Here is a 27097-nt window from a genome sequence, read left to right as displayed (position 1 = left end):
CACTTATATACATGTAGCTAATATGGTTTCAGGTAGAAATACAGCAGCCAGCAAGTACAAAAAGCGAAGTTTGCACCTTTGCAATGTGTGAATATGTGTATGTGAGAAAGGTAGTGACAGATGAATGTGATTTTTTTTCGCGAAGTGTGTCACTTGTACTGCTCCCTGGACCCTGGTTTCCACGATGGCCATTGGCCTTGGACAAGAGAGAAGTCTTTAGACTCTTTACTTGGTATCAGGCGTGACGTTTTCAGTAGCTAAACTGCTGGTCGCCCAATTCCACAACACTCAATAAATCACCGGATTCAATCACTTTTTTCAGTGCTCTCACGGATTCTCATGGCTTTGTCTCCCTGTAATTTCTGCTTCTTTATTGTCCTGAATGTTACAAGCGAAGTATGCAAACCCGGTTACATTGCGAAGGTGCCAGTAACAAACTACTCATTAGTTTGCTAGGAAGGACTGAAGTTGCAAACGGGAAAAGCCCAAAGGAAAACTCGACTGTCACCACCAGGACTCGAACCAGGGAGTCAGGGGACCTCAGTTATGCCTTATGGCCAGCGATGCTCTCACTCAGTCACGGGAGTCAGTGACCATGGTGACCACCAAGCCACACAATAATAATATTGTTGGTTCAATCTGAAGCACATGTCTACATGTATGGGGTCGCGGTGATAATGATCGCTCCTCTGATGATTTCTTTTCAAGTGTACTGAAGCTCTGCACGTCGTGTATCGAACACTTTTAGAATCAAAGTCTCTGACCCTATAGTACTATACAATGTACTTGGCTAATAGACAAGGTTCTTCTGGAGATGGTCATGACCAGTGGTGGACCATGCATAGCTGTGTCGCTACCTCTTTCCCTATTCCTGATCATACGAAAGTGACAATTGTTATATAATAATTATTATTTTTACCGGAGAATGCACCCAGTGTGCTGACAGTTCAGTGCTCAACACCGCAGAGTAAGAGCGTAAGACAGAACAATAAGGGCACTCCAGGCTTGTTTGCTGCTAGCTACTCGTACTTTCAAAGTTTCATGCTTTTGCAATCATCAAGCAACATGATGAAGTGGTACTGACCATGCCGGTATACATGTATATGCCAGGAGAGTTCTCTCCTCTCCGGTCGCTCCTGGCATACATATCGGCTAGGGTACCCCGTAAGGAGACCATAGGTCTGTGGGGACTGCCCAAGAGAAATATGAATTAATACTATACCGGCATGATCAGTACCCGGGCACCCATCCTCAAGTTTGCTCCCCACACTGGAGCTCGCGCTATTCCGCCGACTTGACTTGACACTTGACTGACTCACGACTGCCATCCAGAGCACACGAGAAGTCCATCGAACCTTCGACTCCGCAACCCTGCGAGAAAGCACCACTCCCTACTCAGTGTTTCGGAGAATTCACCCCGGCCTCATCAGTTGAGCTGTTGTTGTTTTCTTTATTTGAATTCGCTAAAACCAAACTGAGGACAGAACTGTCCAGTGACAAGGGAGCGAATGATGAGCGTCATAATCCTACGCATCAAAACATCTCCGGGCAAAATGGGACAGACTAGAAGGAGGGTTTGCACAACACTAGTACATGTACATAGAGGGGAGTACGAGAACAAAGGCGTGGCAGAAGTCTAAGCAAGAAAGCAATCAACGCCAGAGATGTTCTCTCTCTCTCTCTATCTATCTATCTCTCTCTCTCTCTCTCTCTCTCTCTCTCTCTCTCTCTCTCTCTCTCTCTCTCTCTCTCTCTCTCTCTCTCTCTCTCTCTCTCTCTCTCTCTCTCTCTCTCTCTCTCTCTCTCTCTCTCTCTCTCTCTCTCTCTCCCCCCGGCTCTACACTGCGTGACTTGTACTACGCTGTCTGCATGGTTTTAGTTGTTGTTGTTGTTGTTGTTGTTGTTGTTGTTCAGCGCTTCCTGGGTAGGTGACCATACCTAGGAAGCGCTGAGCATCTGCCACTGGCTTTGGTGGTGCCATCTCGGAAATAGCGCTGAGCTTGCTGCTGTCGGCTTGAACTCCGTCTTTGGTTAGCATTTGTCCGAGGTACTTCACCTGATCCTTGCCGATGTGACACTTGTCCCAGTTCAGTTTGAGGTTCGCTGCCCTCAGACGCTCTAGAACACTCGCTAAACGAGCATCATGTTCCACTCGATTCTTGCCAAAGATCAAGATGTCGTCTATATAGACAGTAACACCGGGTAAACCAGCCAAGATGTCAGAAACAACACGTTGAAAAATTTCAGGAGTGCAAGAGATGCCAAACGGCAACCTCTTAAATCGGTATAAGCCGCAATGCGAAGCAAAGGATGTGAAGAATCGGGATTCTTCCTCTAGTAGCAATTGATGAAAACCAGATTCCACGTCTAATACTGAGAAGACCTGCGCGCCTGCTAGCTCTCCCGTGATCTCATCTACAGTAGGTAAGCAGTGCCGCTCCCTAATGATAGATTTGTTCAATTGCCGATAATCTACGCATAATCGGAGTGAACCATTCGACTTACGCACAGGGACGACAGGCGACACCCAGGGCGACGCCTCTTTCACTGGTTCAATGATGTCCGCTTTCACTAATCGCGTCAGCTCCTTTTCAATGTCAGCCTTGGCGCTGAACAGTGGACGACGAGCTGGCTGCGCCACAGGCCATGCTTTCTGGTCGACATTGATGGACACGGGAGCAGTGTCCACCAGTGCCGGCCACCAGCCGTGCTGTGTCTGCCAGGTGGGCGTTCACCAGCAGCTCCAGTTGTGCGATAACATCCTGGCCAAACAGTACAGTTCGCCGGCCTGCCGGTACAACGAAACAGTCGCACTGGATTGACCTTTCCCCGACGGCAACATCGACATCCGCCATGCCAAGGGTCTTGACTTCGCCGCCATTGTACGCGCAGCAGCTTACGATCACTGCAGTGAGTGGGCTGTACCACATCATCCGTCAGGATTGTCCGTGTTGCGCCGGTATCGAGAAGTCCCTCGCACGGGCTGCCATTCACCATGAGCGTCATAGTGAATTGACCACTGGCTGCCTTGTCGCTGCAAACGTAAATCGAATCTTACACAATTCGCGCGGCTTCACTGTCCTCATCCTGCACCGCATGAGCTTTGCCGGAGAGGCAGACTGCTGCGAAATGACCTACTTTGCCACAGTCCCGACACCTTACATTTGCAGCTGAGCAAAATTGCTTGCCTTTGGCATGTACACGACCACAGTATTTGCATCCTAGGCTCTTGGTGGACGTCTTCCCCATGGCGCGCCGGTCGCCACTTCCGATTCCACCCGAGACGCTGCCCGAAACTACAGCAGCCAATTCTGGTCCTCTAGGCGCTGATGTCTCCAAGCCTCCTGGACTCGTCCGACTTTCGTCCTTTGAAACGGCATCCGCTAGCGTTAGCTTTGCCCCCTTTAGCCGTTCCTGTCGCAGCTCCTGCGATCGCAACCCTGCAATCAGTTGGTCACGCGCCTGTGTGTTGACGACCGAGTCCACGTCTGTCGCTGCAAAGTCACACCACGCCACCTTCTCGCGTAACCGACTAACGAAGGTGGAGACAGATTCATCTGGCGTCTGCTTAATCTGCCGAAATTTGTGCCTTTCAGACGTCGTGTTTCTGGATGGGCGAAAATGAGCACGGACTGCCTCTGTAAGGGCTATGTATGTGTCTCCTGGGTCGTCGTGTGTTACATCACTTGGAGCGGGAACAACCAGACCCTTGACAATCTTCCTGATCCCAAGACCAGCCAGATTCAAGAAGAGACACTTCTTGTCCTCTGGAGTCGAAACTTGACAGATCTTCATGTAGTCGTTCACATCCTCCAGCCATAGGTCCAAGTCGGCACCCGTGTCTTGTCCAAAGTCAGGATGAAATTCCTTGGGTGGCCGGCCATAGCGTCCAGATGCTTGACTGCCGGTTCACTGCGCCAATCTACACGATGTTGTTGTTGTTGTTGTTGTTGTTGTTGTTGTTGTTGCTGTTGCTGCTGCTGTTGGTGCTGTTGCTGTTGCTCACGGTTGCTGTTGCTGTTGCTATTGCTGTTGCTGCTGCTCCACCGACCTAGGGTCTCGGCTTCACTGCACAGCAAACGCGTCGAAAGAAAACGGGGGCTAATAATTATCGGGAGATGGGGGGGGGGGGAGAAGAAGGGAAGAAAGAGAGAGAGAGAGAGAGAGAGAGAGAGAGAGAGAGAGAGAGAGAGAGAGAGAGAGAGAGAGAGAGAGCTGGGAGATAGAAGAGCACAGTGCTCTTGGTGATGGGGAATGCGAAGGATAGCAGGTTCTGGGACATGTGCATGAGAATCAGAATATTGGTGATGATGGCAGCAGGGTTATAAGGTAAGCAGCTGAACACTAATAAGAACAGGGAAAGCGTTGGCGAGCAGATTCAAAGTGCATCAGTAGCAGAGAGCCAGTCCTGAGCAAGAAGGTGACGGTACACCTTTTTCTTAAAGCTTTGCATGTGGGGCTGGGCGGGTGGGTGGTGGAACAGGTCTGGTGGCAGGGCATTCCATGTTGCAACGGTGCAAGCAGGGAATCCTTGGAGACAGCTATTCCGGGTGTTGGCAGGCAGGCCAGTTGTCATCTGGTATGGATGGGAATCCTGCAGCTGGAGAGACTGACGGGTAGGTCTTGTCTCGGGGGCACGGTGAGTGGCTGGTTTAGGCAGCATCTGCTTCAGAGGGCTGTTGCTGTTGCTGCTGCTGCTGCTGCTGCTGCTGTTGGTGGTGGTGGTGATGGTGTTGCTGTTGCTGTTGCTGCTGCTGGTTTTTAGTACTCCCTGCTCGGCGGGCTGCTCCACCGGCATGTTTGCTGTCCGATTGCGATCCGGATCGCCCTCCACTGAACTCTTCTCTGTGGAGTCCACAGAAACCCATGTCCATGACTCGAAACGAACGCACCCATCATGTGACATGTGACCGATGACCATGGCATGTGATGTCTCGATCTCATTCATTCAGAAAAAGAAGAAAAACGCGCCCGGATTCCGCGGAAAAATCCTGTCTTTTGGCCATAAAATTTTGTACATGTTTGTGGTTCGAAATTTTGAAGCGATATTTCTACACTTGTAGCTGCATTTTACGTGTGCATGATATTTTTCATCTGGTTATTGCAGCAGACCAGGAACGGGATACATACCCTCTCGAGCCAGCGTTCGTTCAGCTGTGTAGCTGGAGAATCACTTGAATTCTTGGCGACGAAATATTTTCTTTGGATGCTGTGGGCTGACGTAGTTTTCGTGCGTGTTGTTCAATCTTCCTCCTGCTGCTGCCTGAAGTCAGGATGGACCAGGTATATATTATGTTCCCACCTCAGAACTACACGATATTACTGTGCACGTTTACTGCTGTATTAGAATCATAAGTTTGAAAATATTCTGAGATGTTACGGAAGAGCTTCTGAAGTGGAGATGAATTAAATTATTTCACAATTCAATCAATTCTCCAATGTAGCACATGCGTCTGCACCGATCGGTTCTAAAGTTTCCTAGTGTTCATTGGGACTGGTGTGGATGGCGCAGATGCATGTGCTACACTGAAGAATTGGAGACGCTTCCAATTTGTTCTAGCAATCAATTCTCCACAATGGAATTGAGTACCGATGGTTACGGTACCAAAGGGGTGTTACAGGGCAGTGGGGAGTGGTACGACCGCGACCGGGGTCCAGGAGCGCCGGGGGGGGGGGGGGGGGGGGGTGGTGAATCGGTTTTTCACCAAACAGGGCACGTTTTAGCGCTCTGGGTGGACTACCCAGGACGAAAAGTGGTACGACCTGGGTCGTACTGGTCGTAGCGTGTGTGACGCCCCTGGGTTTACTGGTATCCTAAAAGTTCAGTATTCAACAACGCACAGAGGAGGTAATATCAAGAGTCCGTAAACAAGAGTATGCAACTATGGTTATGGGTCTGTGCATGGCATGCCGCCTTCATTATAACCTGTCTCCATCACGCTCTGAACAGCATGCATTCAAACCCACAATATCATGCACCAGCACAACCGTTTTTGCTTGGTTCGTTCGAGTACCCGTGCGATCTTTAAATTCTGGGCCCGTGAACTTCAGTTCCGTACGAAAGTTCATTTCAAACCAGATTAAAAATGTGGTGTTTGATTTTCCGCAGTGCACGAAATAGGACTGCAGCTGCATGATGTAACGAAGGCAGCTCGCCGCGCATCTGGCCCATAGAAAAGAGATCGCAGTTGCATACTCTTGTTTATGGACTCTTGGTAATATCCATTGCTATAGTCAATGGTTGAGTACATAATAAAATGAAGCGCCATACTTTGCACAAAAGCGACAAAATTGAACAAAGATGTATGTCGTGACTCAGAAGTTCATGCTACTTGTAATGAAAGTACTATCTTGGCACATCACTTTTTAGGCAGTACATGTAGTAATGTGTAATATGGTCTGTTTCTAGGTTGCATGGGGGATTGCCAGTACTATGGCCTAACTCTTTCTTCTTTCTTTCTTTTTTACTCCCCCCTCCCCCCTGGTGCGCGTTGTGTGCAAGGACGGAGGAGTCCACAACGCCCTACCTACACAGCTGCGCTAGTGGATACTAGTAGTCAGCCCCGACTCAATAGTTTTTTGTTCTGTCAACCCACAACTTCTGTGTTCTAGTCGTTTCTTCGTTCTCCCTGCATGCAACTTTGTTATCCTTCTTGTTCTTATTTTTGTCTCGAGCCGGGTTTGTGTTCTTTGTAGAAAAAAATGTACATAATGTATCTAGACTTTAGCTGTTGACTACAAATGTAGATTGATTTGTTCCATCACAGTGCTATCATCATGCGTGCACGCGTACACCCTGTCAATTTGCGAATTGTATTTTGCAAATCGTTCATATGTTTTGGGTATCAAATATCGTTGGGAACTTTGAAAACATCCCGGAATAGGCATATATGAATATGTTGTCCTTGTTATTGGTGCGCCTCTCGCTCTCTTCATTGCCATCATCTGTTTCTTATCTCCTCGGCCTCGTAAATTATTTTCAGTATTTTGTCACAATACAGCAAGGAAATTGGTTGCTCGCAATTGTAGGTAGATCTGTACGTACGTAGATCTGAAAGGTAAATTGGGCAGTAGGGCAGTACCACAGAATTTCCTGTGAAATTGTATTGTTGCCTCGGAGACAAGAACTTGTTTTGATTTGTATTTCCAAGCGACCTTTGTCAGATACCGTTGATGCTGTGGGCATTAGGCCAAGCAATACGTTGGCATGCCCAGTGTTGTGATGAGTGCATGCGTGGGCTTGAAAGGAGAGAGCGGGGTGAAATGTGATGCCCAGCGGCTTCAGGCTAGTGGTCTCAGAGGTGGGAATCCCTGCGAAGATGACTTGTTGCACCTGTCTTTGCTTGGACAGCTAAAGGGCAACGTGTATGGTCATGTACATGGAAACAGCATTCTACTATGTGTCTGTCACGCTGCCAGTAGTTACCCCGTGAGTTTTGCGTTGCCCGTGCACATAGAGTCGTCCTTGATCAGGGAAGTGTGCGTGTGGGTGGGGGAGTTGTCCGACAAACCGATCAGGACAATGAAATGATTGCCTGGCTATAGTTCCCCATTTGCTTTAGGTAATGTGATGAAAGATTTCCTGGGTTCTACTTGCAATGATGGCTCTTACGTATACCGGTGAATCCAGCCACGAACCGGTCATATTTTGGTATGCTGGACATTATTGCATGCTATTCTATTACAACTAAGTCTTCAGGGTGGAATCTAAGAAACCTGGAATGGGATGCACTCAGCTCCACATTAACAACTTCAGCTAAGCTAAGCTCAACTCTCTGTGTTCATCGTTGCAGGTGTTCGGTGATAGCTGGTTAGCTGATTTAGCGGCTTTCAGGAGATCACCCCGTCCCTTCCTGTTGTCACGGCGCATAACTCCGGATTCACTGGTTCTTGATATACTTCAGGTGAGTTCCTTGTGTGTAAAGGTGTGTGTGTAGGGGGGAGGGGTGTGTGTGCGCGTGTGCATGCATGTGTGTGTGCATGCATGTGTTTGCATGTGTGTGTGCATGCAAGTGTGTGTGTTCAACTGTGCGACTATACCGGACGGAGTATGATGATGTTCTTGTCTTGTTTGCATCTCTTCTTGTCTGTCTGCTCAGATCCTGTGCACTGAACGCTCTGAAGTGGTGAAGATCAGCTTGCTTCACATCCTGCAGGAGCATGTAAGAGCAGCACTCTGTCAGTCTCTGTGTTTGCAAGTGTGTTGCCTACCACTCAGTATTGGACATTATGGTGCGACCAGGCATGACATGGAATGAGAGTGAATACCAGACAAGTAGCATACTTGCGTATCATGTGATAATTATACTGGTTTGAGTGCAGTGATTTAGTATGAAAGTGCATGTATGTAGGACAGTACGCATGCATTCACACATGCAATTAAATAAAATGAAGAATCCTTAAAAAATTATGTGGCAGCTAGGTCTGAGTTGCATGTTCTTGCTGTGTTGGAGGCTATGTGTACACTGTAGTACCGGTACACGTATTATTTGTGAATTATCCTGTTGCAGAAGGACAATGTGTTGTTGTTACAGTTTTTAGGTGTTAGTGATAAAGCCTCTTGTACGGGCGAAATGAATTGCACAAAATGAATTGCACAGGACTAACACATGTCATTTAGGTGTTAGTCCTGGTGTTAGTACTGGCAAATATGCGAGCTATGCTTGTTTATTTTATTTTTTTATGCTATGCTTGTTGATATGTTCACTGTATTTTTGTCGCTATTACATCTAAAGACTTCAACCTTTAGCACGTAGTCTCTGGCGATATTTCCTCACTTCCTATAGTGTCTTGGATGAGAAAGGAACTAGATCATTCAGTATGGCTAGTTGCAGCTTTGAAAGCTTTTCCAATTTCTATTTATGACTTTATCTGTGCTTTTGTGGAGTAGGTGTCTTCTTTTGTTTTTGTTTTGTTCGTTTTAGTCTGGACATGTTTGTGTGTTTAAAAGTTGTTTTGTTTCTTGAAACGAGATGCTGTGTTGTGTCCTGCAGTGCCAGTGTTTGCATGCTCCCTTTGTGCCTTGTGCTGAGCTTCTGTTTCATCTTCTTGTTTTTGTTCTGTTTGGACAGGTTGACGTGCTGTTTTCTGACTCACTCAGGTGAGTTAGCAGTCTGAACTAAGTCGTGTATGGGTGTATGCAAGGGAGAGTGCTCTTTTCCATGTGTTTTATGGGCTGTGCTTTACGGGCCATACATATGCATTTCAAAGGGCTGCCTTTCTGGAGGCGTCTGCAATGTTCTGTAGTTGGATTTTACTTGTGAGTTTCCTGTAGGTAAATACAGTGTACTGTTTCGGTGTTTCTATCTGTGCTGTACTCCGCAGTGTTGAGCACACGTTTGCTTCTCTCAAGGATATGTTTGAGCAGTCGGAAGGTGGCGGCGAGGTCAATTTTCGTGCTCAGGTCAGTCGTATTTTCACACGGCGTGTACAAAACCAGGCTGTGAGAAACGTTAGGACCCCTCCCCCAACAAAATAAACAACAATAACTCCGACATTCAGTCATGTTATGTTCTCTTTGCTACCATGGTTACCGTGTATGTTACCGAATATCTAGCCATGGTCCGTCGTCATGACATCTACATGGCTACTTTGGAGGTCGCGGACAATTAGAAATACGAAGTGTCGCACCACGCAGTGCTAACTTTTGTTATTGCTTATGGTTAGCGTGACACTTGTTCTGTGAAGTATCTTGTTTTCTGGCATGTTCAAACTGCAGTTGGTCAATAGAGAGGTTGCGCACAACGAAAATTCGTAGCGCCGTAACGAATATTTTTAACGAAAAAAAGTTGACGAATAATCGTAAACCGTGAGGTTGCGCGCAACGCGTGAACTCTTTCGTGGTGGGTCGACGCGGCGGCCGCGCGGGTGCGAAGAGTCAAGACAGAGAGTTGGAAAATATCAGTATTTTAGTACTCCAGGTAATGAAAAATATTTTCGTAGATCTGCTCTGTTTCGGTCGCGTTTGGACGGATCTTCGTAGGAACTTTCGTTACTCGAACCCGGACGGTCAGAATCTTACGAATTTTCGTTGTGCGCAACCTCTCTAATGAAGGGTATAGTACATCATTATTCTGTATTGACTGACTGAGTAGTTTGGTGTGCTGTGTTCTGGCAGATTCTCACAACACTCACCACTCTAGCTGTGTCCTTTGACTTCTTGGTAAGTAGGTGAGCGTGCATGCTTGTTTGTTGGTGCGCAGTCCTTGTTTCAATGGCATTCCACTTCATGAGTAATGATGAGTAGCTGACAGTGATCAGCACTATTGGAACATAGCACAGCAGTATACCTGTTTTACCACTACTGCAGAAGTATGTCCAGTGCTGCCAAATAATTTTCGCCCAAAATCTGGCGCCTTTTACTGCATGCTTGGTCACATGGTGCGAATGTTTCCTGTTAGCAATTTTTTCAGAGAATTCAAAACATCGCCCAAAATAAGAAGAAAATTCGCTTCGTTGCCATGGTAACCAACATGGCGCCCAGCAGTTCTCATGAATTTTGTAATGCATGAGTGCTTTTAGAAGCACATGCACAGTGTTTTGTGCATTCAGTTGCGATCAAAAGTGAAAATACAGGGCTACTGCATGGGAAAGTACTGACCGCTGACAATTTTGACTGCTTTTCGGACATAACCTTTTTCGGACCGGTTTTCGGAAGAGCCTTCAAAAATCGGACACTGTCCGAAAAATCGGACGGTTTGGCAGCACTGTATGTCATACATGTAGAGGCGACGGTTTCAAATAGGACACAGGTTGCAAACCGGAACGGACTCAATATTCACTTTCTCTCTTGGTATTTTGATTAGAAAACATATGTCACAGTGAGACTACGATGTGTTATACTCCGAGCCAAAATTGCATGGCTCTGCGATGACCAGAAGCGCCATACCAAGCAGGTAAGTTTTTGACGTGTTGCTTCGCACTGCGACTTGAGTTTACGACTTTCGAAAAATCAACTTCTTGTCGCAGGTAAACAGCGGCTCGCCTCTCGCCAATAAAGCACCGCATACCAATCAAAACTAATGGAAGCACACACAAGGCTTATTGTTACTCTGTACTGGCCGTCGTGGAGCGATAGCAATTACCTAATTTCAGACCCAGAGTGAATTTGACGTGCACTCTAAAATGTGTCCGGTTTGGAGCCACCTCTGATTTGAACTTTTTTGAAGCGAAAAATTGGGCAACTTGGAGGCAATGGGTCAACACAAAGGAGTGGCTCAGTTCGATTGACTCTGGCCCCAGAGCAAACTTCAACATGCCAGTTTCCTTCCACAAACATATTTCGAGTGAAAAATCAACGCTGATTATCGGTTTGGGTCTATACAAATTTAGCTGTCAAGGCGTTCCGGTATCGAACCGTCTACTCTACATGTAGTTAGAAGTACATGTACTGTCTTACTGGCACTTATACTAGTAGTTGTGGTGTGTTGTGGTGTGATCCCGTGGGAGCTACGTGTAGCTGTGAATGAAGTAATTCAGTACACATGTACATACATGTATTGGTGATCTTCAGAACTCAACAAACAAGTACTAGTAGCAGTGTTAGTTCCGTGACTGAACACATAATACATGTACATGGCATTGTACACGTGTACACGTCATGTATGCACACGTGACTATCATCTATGTCTGTGTGTTGTTCACGTGCTCCTTGTGCTCATCGACCACACGTATTATACTATAGCCATAATGCAGACCCCGGATCCCCGGACCTCTTCTAGCATAGTGTACACCACTATGATGTCACTCGTGATGAATGTACCATGTACATATACACCACTATGATGTCACTCGTGATGAATGTACCATGTACATATACACCAGTATGACTGGTGATGACTGTGTAGTCCTGTCTGCACTTACAGCTAATGCTTGCAAGTAAAAAAACAAAATGGCTGTTGATCAGCATCCAGTTTGTTTACGTGACCTGCTTAAAGAGGCTCTCATGAGTGCCGCCCATAATGAGTGCCCATCGTGAATGCCAATCCTTACTTCTTTACAGGTGACTAAGTGTGATGTTTGTGTATAGAATTCTTTTACAGGTGACTGTGAAGTGTGAAGTGTAAATGTGTAATGTGTAATGGCTACTGCCACTCAGTCTCTGGCACATAGGTGGTGGATATACTAGTAATCAGCAGGCTTTTTCCGGGTTGTGCTGGAATGTGTCATTGTCATGTCATTGCTGCATTCAGTCATAATGGGGTTGATCAATGGCTTGATGATTAGTCCCGGAACTGTTTAGTTCTGGTGTTGCCAGTGGAGCGTGTCTGTGTGTATCTGGTCACGTAGCCTTTGTACTGGTTGTTCATGGTTGCCTGTGGTTCTTGTTGATGTAGCATGTCAGTATCTGTGTTAAATCACTGTGTTTACAGTTACCCTGGTCTCAGTCTGGTGCCATGTCAGTCATGTGTGTCCAATACAATCATATACACCTGTGAATCATGCCATTGATCTTGCAGACATGATTGCGGAAAACTAAGTTTCTACACAGCTGCTAGCCAATCTTTACAGTGTGATGTGTGTGGAGAATACATGTGAAGACTTGTGAAAGACGTGTATTTACACCTTAATGACTGCCTTTTTTACACAGTGCACATACCAGTATGTATTTGTGGTTATGTATATGTGGGTATGTATATGTGGGCTGTCCCTTTCACTGGTGCAGAGTCAGCACACACAGCAAAAGCCAGGCAGGATCTTGTTCTTAGCTATTGTGGGTCTAACATATGATGAAAGCGGGCGGCGTTTGTAAACAAATTTGTAAGATTGCAGCTACTTGATGGGAATGTGCCTAAAAGGTGCCTAAACGTGTATCCCCCACCACTCAACAGTGAATCAAGGTGTTAAATCTCCCTGTTTAACAATCATTAAACTGCATGAATGAGGCAAAAGTGTAACGTTTAAAGAATCCTGAAGTCTGATTAGTTGCAAGTACATGTATGATACAGCGGTGGTCACACATCGTACTGAAGACAGAAGTGCAGTTGTATTGTCTCATTGGTGTGACGAGTAAGCCGAGTACCATTGGAATAAAACTAGATTATGTGCTATGATACCGTACCGATCTTTTGCAATTTCCAACCACCGTTTACACGTACAGCGGCAGTGGTGAAGTGCTGGCTTGCTGGGCTACTAGTGTAAGCCAGCCTGATACTACCGTCTTCACTCTCCACCCCCTGATGAGCGATGTGTTATCTTCCTTTGCACATGGTGTAAGTTGTCAGCGGCATGCAGCCATGCAAACATACGTATTGAGCAACCGGCGATGCCTGATGTACTGTGCATGTGGTCTGTAGTGTGTGTGTGTGTGTGTGTGTGTGTGTGTGTGTGTTCTCCGCTCAGCATACAGCAGCGATTTATACCGTAAACCCCGCCGTGACGACCAACACCATTGCCTAACAGATTCCCAGTTTGCTGACGACTCTTGTTTATTCGCTACGACTCGGTCTGGAGCGGGGGCAGCATTGTGCTGTCTTCACGAGGTGGCGTCGGGATTCGGCTTGACCATCAGTGCAACGAAGACTCAGTTTGTAGTTGTTGGCCCCGGCATCACGCTTACTGACCGCGCTCCCCTCCAACTTGGTCAAGCGGAGGTGGAATGCGTACCGCATTTCAAATACCTCGGTTCTGTAGTGGACAGCGGTTGCCGTTCGTCCCGGGACATCGCCGCAAGGATTGCCCAAGCCTCCAGGGCCTGCGGTGCTCTTCGGAGGTCTGTATTCTCCAATCCACATCTGCTGATGCACACCAAGCGGTGCGTATTCAATGCTTGCGTTCTGTCCCTGCTGTTGTATGGCTCTGAGTGCTGGACGCCCCTTCAGCATGACCTGCAGAAGCTCTCAACCTTCAGCATGAGGTGCATCCGATCCATCCTCGGGGTCTCTCGAGGCCGGATGTGGGACGAACACATCACCAACGAAGAGCTGCTGGTGCGCTGGGGAGACTCCGAGACGATTAAAGACAAAATTGCACATCGGCGGTTGGAGTGGTTGGGGCATGTGGCGCGGATGCCGGACAACCGCATCCCAAAACAGGTACTGTTTGGCTCCTTCTTGCAGCGTCGCCCAGCACATGGCCCACGCCGCAGATGGAAGGACTGCGCTGTCCGAGATCTACGTGCCCGTGGCGTGGAGGCATCATGGTATGATGTTGCATGTGAGTCTCGCGCGGAGTGGCGCAGCACCTACCAAGAGCCTGACAATGTGCCTGAGCCTCCGCCCCGAGTGGTATGTACGGTATGCGGACGGGATTTTGCACGGAAAGGAGACATGGCTCGGCATAAGTGTCTGGAGGAGCGTGCGCGGCCTGTGTCTGAGCAGCGGGGCGCCAGTCAGTGCGGGCGGTGTGGGCGGTGGCTGAGAAGCCGCGGTGGCTTGGTCCGGCATGTGTGTGCCTCAACGGTGGATGCCGCAGTGCCACCTGGAACTACCGGAGCGTCGGCACCGGCGGAGGGATGTTGTGCCGCGCATTGTGACAGGTGTGGTCGCTGCTTTCGCGGTGTCCGGGGACGGGGAAGGCATCGCTGTTCAAGGGTGGCTCATAGACCAACAGCAGAGGAGCGCTCAGCCTTCCAGCACGTGTGCATATGCGGCAAGCGGATGCGACTACCCGTGCACCTGGAGCGTCATCGAGCGTCGTGTCCTCTCTCTCTCTCTTCTCAAGTTTCCCAGTGATGGGATCACGTGACCCTTTTGCGGCAGTGACTCTACAGGACAGGACAGGTGTGTGTGTGTGTGTGTGTGTGTGTGTGTGTGTGTGTGTGTGTGTGTGTGTGTGGCATGTAAATGCTAAAACAGGTGCTTACCACTGTAGATTATGTACATTAGATGCAGGGGAGTGCTTGTGTGCTAGGACTGCCCTGTCATACAGCAGTGATACTGTGCTAGGACTGCCCTGTGATACAGCCGTCATACTGTGCTAGGACTGCCCTGTCATACAGCCGTGATACTATGCTAGGACTGCCCTGTGATACAGCCGTGATACTATGCTAGAACTTACGTAGTAGAAGGTGATGCTCCACCCTGCACTGGCTGTGACTGTAGCTAGTATGAACTGTAAGGTTGTTGTGCGGGGTACATGAGTAATACTGTAGTCGTTTACTCTTCGTAAGGTTGTGCGGGGTACATGAGTAATACTGTAGTCGTTTACTCTTCGTAAGGTTGTGCACGTACATGAGTAATACTGTAGTCGTTTACTCTTCGTAAGGTTGTGCACGTACATGAGTAATACTGTAGTCGTTTACTCTTCGTAAGGTTGTGCACGTACATGAGTAATACTGTAGTCGTTTACTCTTCGTAAGGTTGTGCACGTACATGAATACTAGCCCATTGCGTATCAATGTTCAATAGTCAGTTACTGTGCGTATTAAATATTGTGATGACGGTAATACTATTCTGTTAGTGTGTCTTGAATAGAATGATCTTGTGTAATCTCAACCAGTTAAAGATTGATTACTTTCTTCAAATTCACTGGATCATCGCTGATATAATATAGCAGCGATATATTATACGTGTACTTGTCGGAGCGTATTATACTCCGACATGTACACCGACATGTACACGTTTCCACAGTACATTGTAGTGGTAGTATTCTCTGCACACCGTGTTCAACACCACTACGGACAGAGTTTCCTTACAAATAAGGTAGAATGAGGTTTTATTGTGACTAATCCAGGTCGACTCGTTGCGGACGTTCCAAGAGTAGCTCTCGAGCCCTTTGGCACCGATCTTGGTGAAACATGATCTGGGCAATTTTAGCCCCCCCCCCCCCTCCATTATTATTCTCTTGTTAGGATATTCATCTACTTCAGTAATAAGTTCAATCGAAGTTCAATCTTGGCCACAGAAGGCATTCCCTGAGGGTGCAATGACAGACCAATGAGTCTAGTGAGAGACCAATGAAATCAAAGAAAGACAAAGAATATGTACCTGTAGATGGCTGTACAGGTGGCTGCAGATTTTTAGTTAGTTTCATTTGGCCAGTTTGCAGCGATTTAGTTTCTACTCAACATCAGTTGAATGCGTGTGTGTGTGTGTGTGTGTGTTTGTGTGTGTGTGTGTTTGTGTGTAGGAGTGTGCGTGTGTGTGTGTGTGTGTGTGTGTGTGTGTGTGTGCGCGCACACGCGCATGTGCAAACTTTCAGCACTGCTAGTGAAGGTTAAACTGTTTGATCCACTGGTCCGATCCACTGGCCAGCAGCTGCTCTCCTTAGTTATAGACGAGTACTTTGAAAGCACTTACTGTACGCAGGGTGTTTGCTTGCCACTGTGTTGATTATTCAAATGAGCAAACAGTCATGCATTGTTTTTGAAATCATGGAGCAAGGGTAGGGGACAGGTGTCTATCATGACTATTGGCGGCTTGGCTCCTCCAACTCCCACACTCTGAGGGGGGGGGGGGGGGGGGGGCACATTCCAATCACTATCTATCTGGCCACTGAGGACACGATGATTGGGTTCTATCCAGTGTGCTGTGCCAGGTCATTGTCCATAACTGGCATAAGGCATGCTCAAGTGGTTGGGGACTATGTTGTAGAGTGTGCACTAGACCTGTGTCAATGCTGACACCAGTGCAGGCAGTGCAGTTATGCTGGGTTACTGCATGCTGTGTTTGTGATGTGCTATCTACCTTTGAGTAGGTCGTTGACTCTAGCAAAGATTAATATTGGTTATTTGCATAACACTGCCATACTGGGGTTGTTCTAGGGGCCGGGGTGTGTAGGAAAACAAACATCATGCCCCACGGGGCTTGGCCAGTTGTGTGTGCCGTGTGCATGGCAATGTGGGCTTCAGTCAATAGCAGTACTGCATATGTGCTCATTTTCTGGTAGTAGCATCTTTACTCTCCATGGTAGAAGTACAACTGTGTGTGTGTGCGTGCGTAAGTGTGCGTGTGATGAGTTACATTATTGGCGTTAATTGGATGGTAGTAATAATTTTTACACAAGAAAAATGGAGTGTTGTATTATTTTACACTTCCGACACACATGTATAGGCAGTGATGACTACCACAGTGCAGCACTGTCTACCGGCTTGTGTATTGTACAACAGTATCCCCTGTGGCTGTGTAACCATCTGCTAGAATGCTGCATAGCTTTTGCAAGGACTGTTAGGCGGCATGGCGGTGTATCTGTCTGTGTATTTGCATGTCTGTCTGTGGTTATGTTGGAGGTTAGGAATATAGTACAGTGGTCTGTGTAGGCTAGGGGCTTCCTGGAGTTGCTTGAAGTAAGGTCCGGAACTGGAGAAGGGCTTGTATTGTAGCGAGATCTGCATGTCAGAGCGCTCCCTGCCAGACGGCTTTACATGGGAGTTTAATTGCTTGCTAATTGCTTGCCCATAGGAGTTTCTGTTGATGGGTGACAGCTGTGACAGTATTATTTACATGTTTTCCATGGAATAGTGTCGGCTTCTTAGCCATGCCATCTCCAGGACACCACCACCACCACCACTGTGACTGTGCTCAGTATGCTGAGTCTGATGAGTACTAGTTTAGTAGTCACTCAGGCTGCTCATCTGCTACTGCTGCAGGTGCTGCTCTGGTTTGTATAGTGTGTGTGTGTGTGTGTATGTGTGTGTGTGTGTCTGTGTGATGGGTGTGATGGGTGTGATGGGTGTTTGCAATGCACACAGTACCTGCACAGTGGTCTGGGGTCTTTGCTAGCCCGGCCGTGGGTAATCCTATGTTGTCGCCAGCTCTTAGCACATGTCCTGGTCTGGTGGCCCAATGTACATGTATGTAGTCTAGCACTAGAGCTCTGTGACCTCTGGGACAGATTGGGTAGAATGTTATGTGTAACAATACAAGCTAGGGGATTATCACACAAGATGGCTTCCTACTTGACCAAGTAAGGCAATTTTGTAGGGGTACTTGTTTCTTTGTCTCACTACCAGGCGAGTAACAGTTACCGTGCTGAGAAATGTAGCTCCCCTGCGGCTGGACAAGAACCTGTAACAGTCTACTTGTCTTCCTGTCTGCTCACAGTGCAATCACACTCTCTACTAGTACTACTACTGTGAGACCAAGTACTAGTACCTTTGAGCAATTGCCTTACTGCATCTAGGAGAGAAACCATCTATTCTTATCTAATAATCTCCTGGCTTGTATTGTTACATAACATCCGTCCTGTATTTCCACTGCACCTAACCCGGAGGAGGTTTAAAACCATGTACCATCACTTCATGTTCATCCAGAGCTGCTGCTGCTGCTGCTGCTCTGACTACAAGACTTGGTACACCCAGCAACTGATTGCTGTAACATGTCAAGAGGCCGGTAGTAGGGAAAAAAATTGCTGTAACATGATTATTATAGTGTGTATGATGCACTTACATGTACAATCATGTACACATTGGCTTTCCATGCTGTGTACTCCGGCTGTGAAAGGTATGCTGTGCTGTGTACAGTGTGCTGTGTACAGTGTGCACAATGTGTACAGTGTGTACAATGTGCTGTGTACAGTGTGTGCCTGGGCACTGTATAGTAGTGATCAGCAGTTGAAATAAAATAATACAGCAATAACAACAGCGATCGCAGTGTGCTTACAATGTAGATTGTGTTTGCTGGTCTGCAGAAGTCTTTTTTTTCTTCTTTTGTTGAGTGCAAAGCCAGTGTATTCCATTACACCTCGTTCGTATAATCTTCACAGTATGGAAAAGCGCGAAAATGCATATGGTCATGGTAACATGATGGAGCAGAGAAGTTGAGCTCATGTCAAACTTTTCACCGCGACAGCCGCGCAATGCGATTTCCCAACACGAGCTGTAGTATGAACAAGCCTTCAGGCAACACTTCTCAGCTTTTCTGCTTGCAATGATCCCTAGTATCTACTATGTACTACTGTAGAGGCTGAACGCGTGCACATTGGCATGATTGGATGCTCATGTTTGGTACGCTGTTTGGCACACTGCGTCATCGCCACAACTGCATACTCTTAAAACAGGTCACCAGTTGTACTGCATGGCATGACTGGTCTGATATCCATGGAGGTGTGACGGGCACGACAGGAAAATAAGAAATATGACAAGATGCGCATGAGAAACTTGGAAAGTCATGAAAATGGGACAGTGAGAAGCCAATGGAAACAGCAGCAGCAACAACAACAACAACAACAACAACAACAACGCCATCGTGAGAATAAAAGATTTCAAACAACAACAAACATCTCTTATTGGCGATGGTGCCATCGTGAGAATAAAGAATTCAAAAAAAACCAACGTGCAACAACAGTCAAACGTTGAAGAAAATCATAGCACTGAGGGCATGGCTTATTCATGGAAACTGACATTTTGGCAGTTCTCCTAGGTTTAGAGGCTTTCATCGACAGGATTTAGAACATACCGTATTTCGCCGAATATAAGTCTTACACCTTTTTACACTTAACTTCATGGCCAACAAAGGAGGTGCGACTTACAATCGAGCATGACTTACTACTGAAGTGAATCTATTGAAACGATATGACATAGCTTCTGCATACTAGGTGACATAATTCGCATCTTTTTTTGGCGCTACACTCTGCGTATATATACTGCTGTTGTGTGGCTTCCACGGTATTCATTGTTATTACCTGACGATGGCCAAGTGCCCAAACGTTGTAGACTAACTGAACTGGTTCGGATGTGCAGGGCTATGGGAATGGGTGTGTCCACCCGAATTCCTTTCAGAGATGAAGCTGCAGGAAGCCTCAGCCCTTCTTCAAAGATATGACATAGACCTGGAAATGGGGGTGCGACTTACAATCGGGCAAACACGGTACTCGTTATCTATACAGATAAAAGTTAGTGGACAAGAACTCAGTGCACCTCTTCTACCCATCACGACGGTCTACAACTGTCTGAAGGGTAGGTTCTGATGACCCCCTGGCTCCTAGACTAAGGATGACAAGACTCTCGCGCAGACAATGTTCTTGTTCGGTCATCTCTTCTTGAGCTTGACAGTCCTCCCTTAGAGACCCCCTCCACGTTTACAGCAAAGAGAGCACACTACTAAGACCTGGTATTCTGTGCTGCAGGCGGATGGTTTTTGTCTTCATTCCCTGAGTACATTGCTAGTGACTGGCATCGGCTAGATGCTTAACGATAGGGCGCCGTAACTTGTTCAGCAGGGTGTGTGTGTGAGGGGGGGGGGGGGGCTGCATACCTTCAGCTGGACACTGCTAGATCTATGGCTATTGCAATGTGCTGGTCTCCAGTCTAGCCAACCGCAGTTCTACTGGTGTTGCTGCCAGGGCGGTGTATGTGAGAAGATGGTAAAGAGGGCCGGTGGAATCCGCTTGTTGACACACTGGTGATGGAGTGGTGACTACAATACGTGTACTTCAGTAGTTTGTATTTACTCTCTTTTCCATGCGTATTTTGTATCAATGTTAGGATGATGATGATGTTGTTGTCGTCATCGTCATTGTTGTTGCGTGTGTATGTTGTATGTGTGTTTCATCAGGTCAGTCAATCACAGCTGCTGTCTGGGTTCATCAGTTCCTTATTGGCCAGCCTTTCCAAGGTAAACATGTACGATATCAGTGTGCATGCAGGGTCATTACTTGTTTTTGGCCAGGGTGCGCCAGACTGTGTCTAACGGCTATTTGTAATTGTATGCAGCCTCTCACATGTAAGCATGCCCCACCACCACCAGCAGTGGGTATCTTGCAGCAGCAACCTGTGTGCCCATGCCCATGCCAATAGAGTTTGTAGCCGAATAGTACAGCTCTCAGCGTGAACACCAACACATCTAGGGTTGCAGCTGAGCTTTCCCTCTGTACACAATCTCTCCTCTTGCATTGTTAGAGAGGGTGCACATGTGTACTGTACGGTGGGATGATTGCATGTGTGCACAGTATGATAGGATGGGTATCCATGTACTGTATGATAGGATGAACATCTGTGCAGCTATCGCGTGGAATTGATCAATAGTAGATCTACAGTGCTGCTCAATGTGCAGCCCTGGACCTGTCAACACTAGGCTGTGAACGGCTACAGGGAGAAAGCATTTTCGATATTTTTCACGGAAGGAAAACAGTTTAGTTATGACCGAGACCGTGGTAGATAACCTACTCCTCCAATTTCTTGTCACACTGTACTCTATGTGCTCTGTGTGCTCTATGGCAGCGGCTGCTGTCCAGTACTTACCTGTAGGGCCATTGTGTTGTCTGGTCAGATGCCGTGCGGATTGTTATCTCCCAGCCTTTCTTAGAACACTTTTTTAAGCTAACTCACTGCCACTCTTTATCTCAATGTAGGTACCTGTGTATGAGGCTACAGGGTGTACGGTATACTAGTAGTTGCTCTACTAGTCTACTCTGCTCTAATGTGTTTGTGTGTTACATGTAGGTGAATGCACACGATCAATCTGCCGTGCGGTCATGTGCTTGTCACTGCCTCAGAGAGTTAGAGCTGATGTATCCGGTAAGCTATTGCTCAGGGATAGTGTGAGAGGGGTGTATGCGGTCAACTGTTGCTGAGGGATAGTGTGAGAGGGATGTATGCGGTCAACTGTTGCTGAGGGATAGTGTGAGAGTGGTGTATGCGGTCAACTGTTGCTGATGGATAGTGTGAAATGACTCAAAGAACGTTATTGAAAAATCCATGATAACATGATCCAGAAAGATGAATAGACAAATCCAAAGTCAACGCATGCTCACAGGCAATCATTACAGAGTCGCAGTCACCACTGCTATCAAAGCAGATCGTTATTTTGCCATAGCACAACTAAAAAGCCGGCTAAAATTCCAGACCATCCCTACTTGTAAAGTGGGCCGGTATTAGCCGGAAGGCGCGTCTACAAAGAACATAGACGGCACTCATCCAGGAATGATGAAGCCCCGGATCGCCTACGCAAATATGAGGTCCGGCAGCCGCGGAAGCCAGAATGATGCATGACGATCAAGCCAATCAGATTCTTTAAAGCTCGCAGACATTCACACCCACAGAGGCAATTGGTACTGAAGACCAAAGGTGTGAATGCACCTCTCTCAACATCCACTACACGCTTTAGATATGCTCTCTTCTTCTGGCTTTCATTCCTGGACATTCTGTGCAAGAGGTTGCCCCCTCGACAACACGGACGCTGATGGGTGAGTCACCCTAACATCAAGAAATGCATCCTGCTGTCGAGACCAGAAACCTCTTGCACAGATGTCCAACCGGGCTTCGTCTCTCCTATTGGCCGAGGCTCCGGAGAGTGACTCACCCCCCCCCCCCCCCCCCAGTGGCAGAAGGGAAGGCTCAATCCGGACATCCGGTAGAGCAACGTCCATGGCATCAGCCAGAAGATCACGCAGCGCGTTGTGCCTCAGGGTGGGATAACCCCCTGTGGGACACGTCGCGGCGTGATCCAAAGACAGAACCGCTCCACACACACACACACACACACATATGTGCTTGGCAAGGCACGGTGGGGCCAACCGTAACGAAATTTATTTGCCAACTCATCAGGAAAATCCGACTTGTTCAGCACAAAGTCACCGGTGGAGGGGTCAGCCGTCATCCAGCTGGATACCCCGCCTCACCAGCTATATCAACTAGCAGTTGCTGGGATGGGCTGAGGAGTTCCTTTAGCTCCTCATTCCTCTGCCGCAGCAATGAGTTGAAACGAGAACGCTCTGATTGCTTCAGGGACCCTGGTCAGCATCTGCGAGAGATCACTGACAAACGAGCTGGCATGTGAACCAGGGGTGGATTCTTCAGGTGGAGAGCCACTAGAAATATGACCATCCATATCCACCACGGGTCGAGCGAATAGCGCTGAGGCAGCCTACACACCACCCGCATCTCCTTTCGCCGCAATCATAGCAACAACTGGTGCTGGCCAACTGCACCACCCAAGGAGTGAGCACCGTCAGTCTTCACTGAGATGCCGGTAGACGCAAACAACTGCTGCGCACGATTTTCCATCTCCGGTTTCACTAGTAGGATAGTTTTCTTAGAGTTTGGGGAAATAGCCCAAGTCTGGTCTGAGGGCACTGAGACTCTTCCAGTACGCCAGTGCGCCGTCAAGTTTTCCTCCAGCATCGCCGTCATCGACATACCAGCATTGTTGTATGTTAGGATGTTGACTCTGCAAATCACGGATCATAGGGCAAATGGCAAACGCATACATGGCCATTGCCAAAGGGTCTCCCTGGGCAGGTGCCCTCGCATGACAAGATACTTCCACCATCTCATTCTGGCAGAAAAAGCTTGATAGATGCGCCATATGTGTTATTATGCAAGCACTTTGAAGATAGTACCGCAGATGCAGAGGCAGGAGCAGACACCTGAGTATCTCCTGATGTGCCATCACGGGAAGACTGAGGCCAGGAACCTGGTGCATGCCGTGCCACGCCACGGCGAGGCACCCAACCAGGCGGAACATCTGGCACTGAACCTGCGCCAGGAGCATCACCACCAACATCGACAGCTGTGTTCTGCAGGTCAATATTACTGAAATTGGTGCACTTCCCACCCCTGCCAGGATAACAGTTGCCACAACATCTCCCATCCTGTGCACAGGAACAAGATTTGCACGGACAACAAGGGCGAGCAGCACCAGAACGCGACTGCAACATGCCTCACGAGCCCAACAACGCAGAATTCACGAGGAATGTGCGGGACCCATGCGCCAGTAGTACGCTGACACACCAAAGCCAGGTCACCAAGAGCCCGAGGCCATGCACGCACGAATGCGCCGCACCCGTCCTACCGACTGAAATGACGGGTCCAGCGAGCAAGAAACCAGCTGAATCAAGCAACAGTGGGCTGAGGAGCCCAAACGTGCGGGGGGGGGGCTACTGCAACCGACTCCAATTGCCTCTAGGAACGTAGTGAGGTATGTTTCCAACCAGTGGGAGCTTAGCAAAGGAATAAAACATTGGAAGACTGCAGAGGAATAAAATCTCCATCCGCACCAAAAATTCAGTGAAATTGGTGTGCCGGTAAAAACTGACAAACTGTGCATATCACTTGTTTGGTACCTCTGGACCCCTCTACCCGATTGCACGCTGAGCAAGGTGCCCTGTGCCTGCTTTGTGTGATAGCAAGGTGCCCTGTGCCTGCTTTGTGTGATAGCAAGGTGCCCTGTGCCTGCTGCTTTGTGTGATAGCAAGGTGCCCTGTGCCTGCTTTGTGTGATAGCAAGGTGCCCTGTGCCTGCTTTGTGTGATAGCAAGGTGCCCTGTGCCTGCTGCTTTGTGTGATAGCAAGGTGCCCTGTGCCTGCTTTGTGTGATAGCAAGGTGCCCTGTGCCTGCTTTGTGTGATAGCAAGGTGCCCTGTGCCTGCTTTGTGTGATTGCAAGGTGCCCTGTGCCTGCTTTGTGTGATAGCAAGGTGCCCTGTGCCTGCTTTGTGTGATAGCAAGGTGCCCTGTGCCTGCTTTGTGTGATAGCAAGGTGCCCTGTGCCTGCTTTGTGTGATAGCAAGGTGCCCTGTGCCTGCTTTGTGTGATAGCAAGGTGCCCTGTGCCTGCTGCTTTGTGTGATAGCAAGGTGCCCTGTGCCTGCTTTGTGTGATAGCAAGGTGCCCTGTGCCTGCTGCTTTGTGTGATAGCAAGGTGCCCTGTGCCTGCTGCTTTGTGTGATAGCAAGGTGCCCTGTGCCTGCTTTGTGTGATAGCAAGGTGCCCTGTGCCTGCTTTGTGTGATAGCAAGGTGCCCTGTGCCTGCTTTGTGTGATAGCAAGGTGCCCTGTGCCTGCTTTGTGTGATAGCAAGGTGCCCTGTGCCTGCTGCTTTGTGTGATAGCAAGGTGCCCTGTGCCTGCTTTGTGTGATAGCAAGGTGCCCTGTGCCTGCTGCTTTGTGTGATAGCAAGGTGCCCTGTGCCTGCCCTGTGCCTGCCCTGTGCCTGCTGCTTTGTGTGATTGTGTTCCGCATCACACATGTGTTTTCCTTTGACTTGATGTGTTGCTGCTCAGGGTTTGTTGGCTGTCAAGTTGGGCCATTTCTTCGTGATGGCTAACATGGAGCAGTCGTACATTGCACAAGATTACATGGTAGGTGTGAGAGAGTAGGGTGCAGCAGCCAGAGGGAACAGCCTCTACTCTTCCGACACTGGTCTTGTTTTGTTTTGTTTTCTTCCAGCCCTGCTGCCAATCTGTATAGTACATGCCGCCTCTCTGCCAATCTTTGTAATGCATGCAATCTCTATACTTCTGTTTTACACAGGTTATGTCCATGAGCATTGTTGTTGGTATAATTATGCCATAGGCCAGCCATGCTTGTATGAAATACACTTTGGCCATCGGTGGAAAATTAAAGGTGTGTGTATGTATGTGTGCTTGTGTGCTTGTGTGCTTGTGTGTGTGCGTGCGTGCATGCATGCGTGCGCGTGTGTGTGTGTGTGTGCGTACATGTGTGTGTATGTATGTGGGTGGGTGTGTGCGTACATGTGTGTGTGTGTATGTATGTGGGTGGGTGTGCATGTTGGCATGTGTGCTTTAGGCTCTTGCGGTTACAGTAATGGAACATGTGCTTCATATGGTCATCACAGATCCACAATGGTCAGTTCCTGCACTCACCTTGTTCTTGTTCTTTCCCAAACTATTCCATACTACGTGGTATCATTGGTATGTCTGCAATGCATTGGCAGAGAGCTTGATAGTAGCTTGTAGATGTGTTGACATGTGGATGCAGTTAAAACATGTTCCCGTATTGCATATGTGCTTGTACACGTGTGTGTGTGTGTGTGTGCGTGCGTGCGTGCGTGCGTGCGTGTGTGTGTCTGCGCATGTCTGTGCATGTGTACTTGTGTTTGTGTTTGTGTTGTTGGTGTATTCTCTGAAGGCATACTGAGCAGTCTCTGAATCATTGGATAACTAGCCGATCAGAACCTCTCTTGGTATGTTATGTGTGTACTACCACTACTAGTGTACATTTATGTGAATGCTTGGTCACACACTCCGGTGCTGTGTACCTGATCATTACAGGACTTCCTGGGTTTTTGACGATTGTTTATGTTAACCGCCATATTTTCTGGAGTGCTAGCCGCACCAGGGGTCTAAGTTGCAACCCCCCCCCCCCCCCACTTTTGGGGCCTAAACATGTCCTTTTAAATTCGGAGTATAAGCCGCACCTCAGACTGTGAATTTTCGGCCATCTGAACTCAACATTCTACTTCAACTATAATCAGATCAAATTAGTTTTTTAGGTACCGATATCTATGAAGACATTACTGGTGATTCAAAACAGTAATGCAAGTGTGTGTGTGTGTGTGTGTGTGTGTGTGTGTGTGTGTGTGTGTGTGTGCGTGTGTGTGTGTGCGTGCGTGTGTGCGTGTGCACGTATGTGCGTGTGTGTGTGCGTGCGTGTGTGTGCGTATGTGTGTTTGCTCCCCACAGCCGTACACTCTTCCTGAATCACTACCTGATCTTGATGCTGACAGCAAGGTAAGAGAGGTGGGGGAGGTGGGAGAGGTGGGGGAGGTGGGACCAATAACAGACTAACATGCATTCTCACAGGTAGAGTAGAGTCATGTTCACAGCACACTATTCTTCATACACTCATACACTCATAGTGCTAATCTAGGGCTGTACAGTCTAGTATTTCTCCCTGAGGCAACTCTTTACTGCAATGTAGTAGGCGACACTAGAGATGCACATTGCCCTGGATAGACTAGACATGTGTGGGTGGGTGGGTGCGTGGGTACGTGCGTGTGTGTGTGTGTGTTGTGGGGGGTGCGCACTCGTGCATGCGCTCGTGTGTATGTGTGTGTGGGGGGGGGGGGGGGGGTGCGCACTCGTGGCGTGTGTGTGTGTGTGTGTGTGCGTGTGTGTGTGTGTCATCGACACACGGGATTTCCGCTCACATACAGGAGGAATGCAGTTGTTCTGCTCCAACTTGTTATTGCTTGAAAGTGTGATTTATCAGAAGGCTAATGGTTACCAGATGTTGTGAGTGTGACAAATCTGATGTTGGATTTGCCTGTACCAGCGCACTCACTTCATACACAACAGGATAAACTTGTTCACAGGGGAAGGATGTCGTGTGCATAAAAAGTTGGAAAAAAGAATAAGTTTTTGCTAAGGCTGTCATCACGCTACGGTACAAAGCGCTGCGTCTATGTCCACGTTGGGAGTTTTTGGTCGGTTATCATGATGGTTGTCATGATGATCCATGTACGGGGTAAAAACGGGAGCAG

At 48.0% G+C, this 27097-nt stretch overlaps 2 protein-coding genes across 2 annotated transcripts in view; one reads left to right on the top strand and one right to left on the bottom strand.

Moving 5' to 3' along the window:
- Positions 1–3054: 3054 nt before the first annotated feature.
- On the bottom strand, positions 3055–3795 carry LOC135808934 (uncharacterized). The gene has a single exon (XM_065322188.1). It carries the CDS (start codon positions 3793–3795, stop codon positions 3055–3057), a length of 741 nt encoding a protein of 246 aa, XP_065178260.1.
- Positions 3796–5052: 1257 nt separating this feature from the next.
- Positions 5053–27097, top strand: part of LOC135806605 (AP-5 complex subunit beta-1-like) — a 52468-nt gene continuing 30423 nt past the window's right edge. Inside the window, exons 1-12 of the mRNA XM_065320811.1 lie at positions 5053–5283; positions 7794–7904; positions 8100–8162; positions 9072–9100; positions 9325–9403; positions 10118–10162; positions 20433–20492; positions 21320–21394; positions 24876–24953; positions 25402–25460; positions 25744–25798; positions 26298–26345. Coding sequence (XP_065176883.1) covers positions 5275–5283; positions 7794–7904; positions 8100–8162; positions 9072–9100; positions 9325–9403; positions 10118–10162; positions 20433–20492; positions 21320–21394; positions 24876–24953; positions 25402–25460; positions 25744–25798; positions 26298–26345 — 711 coding nt within the window. The 5' untranslated portion in view covers positions 5053–5274. The remainder of the gene's footprint in view (positions 5284–7793; positions 7905–8099; positions 8163–9071; positions 9101–9324; positions 9404–10117; positions 10163–20432; positions 20493–21319; positions 21395–24875; positions 24954–25401; positions 25461–25743; positions 25799–26297; positions 26346–27097) is intronic.

The sequence above is a fragment of the Sycon ciliatum genome, chromosome 1 (genome assembly GCF_964019385.1).
Source record: "Sycon ciliatum chromosome 1, ocSycCili1.1, whole genome shotgun sequence".
Classification (NCBI taxonomy): domain Eukaryota; kingdom Metazoa; phylum Porifera; class Calcarea; order Leucosolenida; family Sycettidae; genus Sycon; species Sycon ciliatum.
Note: the sequence above shows the minus strand (reverse complement) of the source record. Positions and strands in the feature narration are given on the sequence as shown.

Coding starts and splice junctions, on each gene's coding strand:
- LOC135808934 (XM_065322188.1), bottom strand. CDS start 3,795: ATGAAGATCTGTCAAGTTTCGACTCCAGAGGACAAGAAGTGTCTCTTC.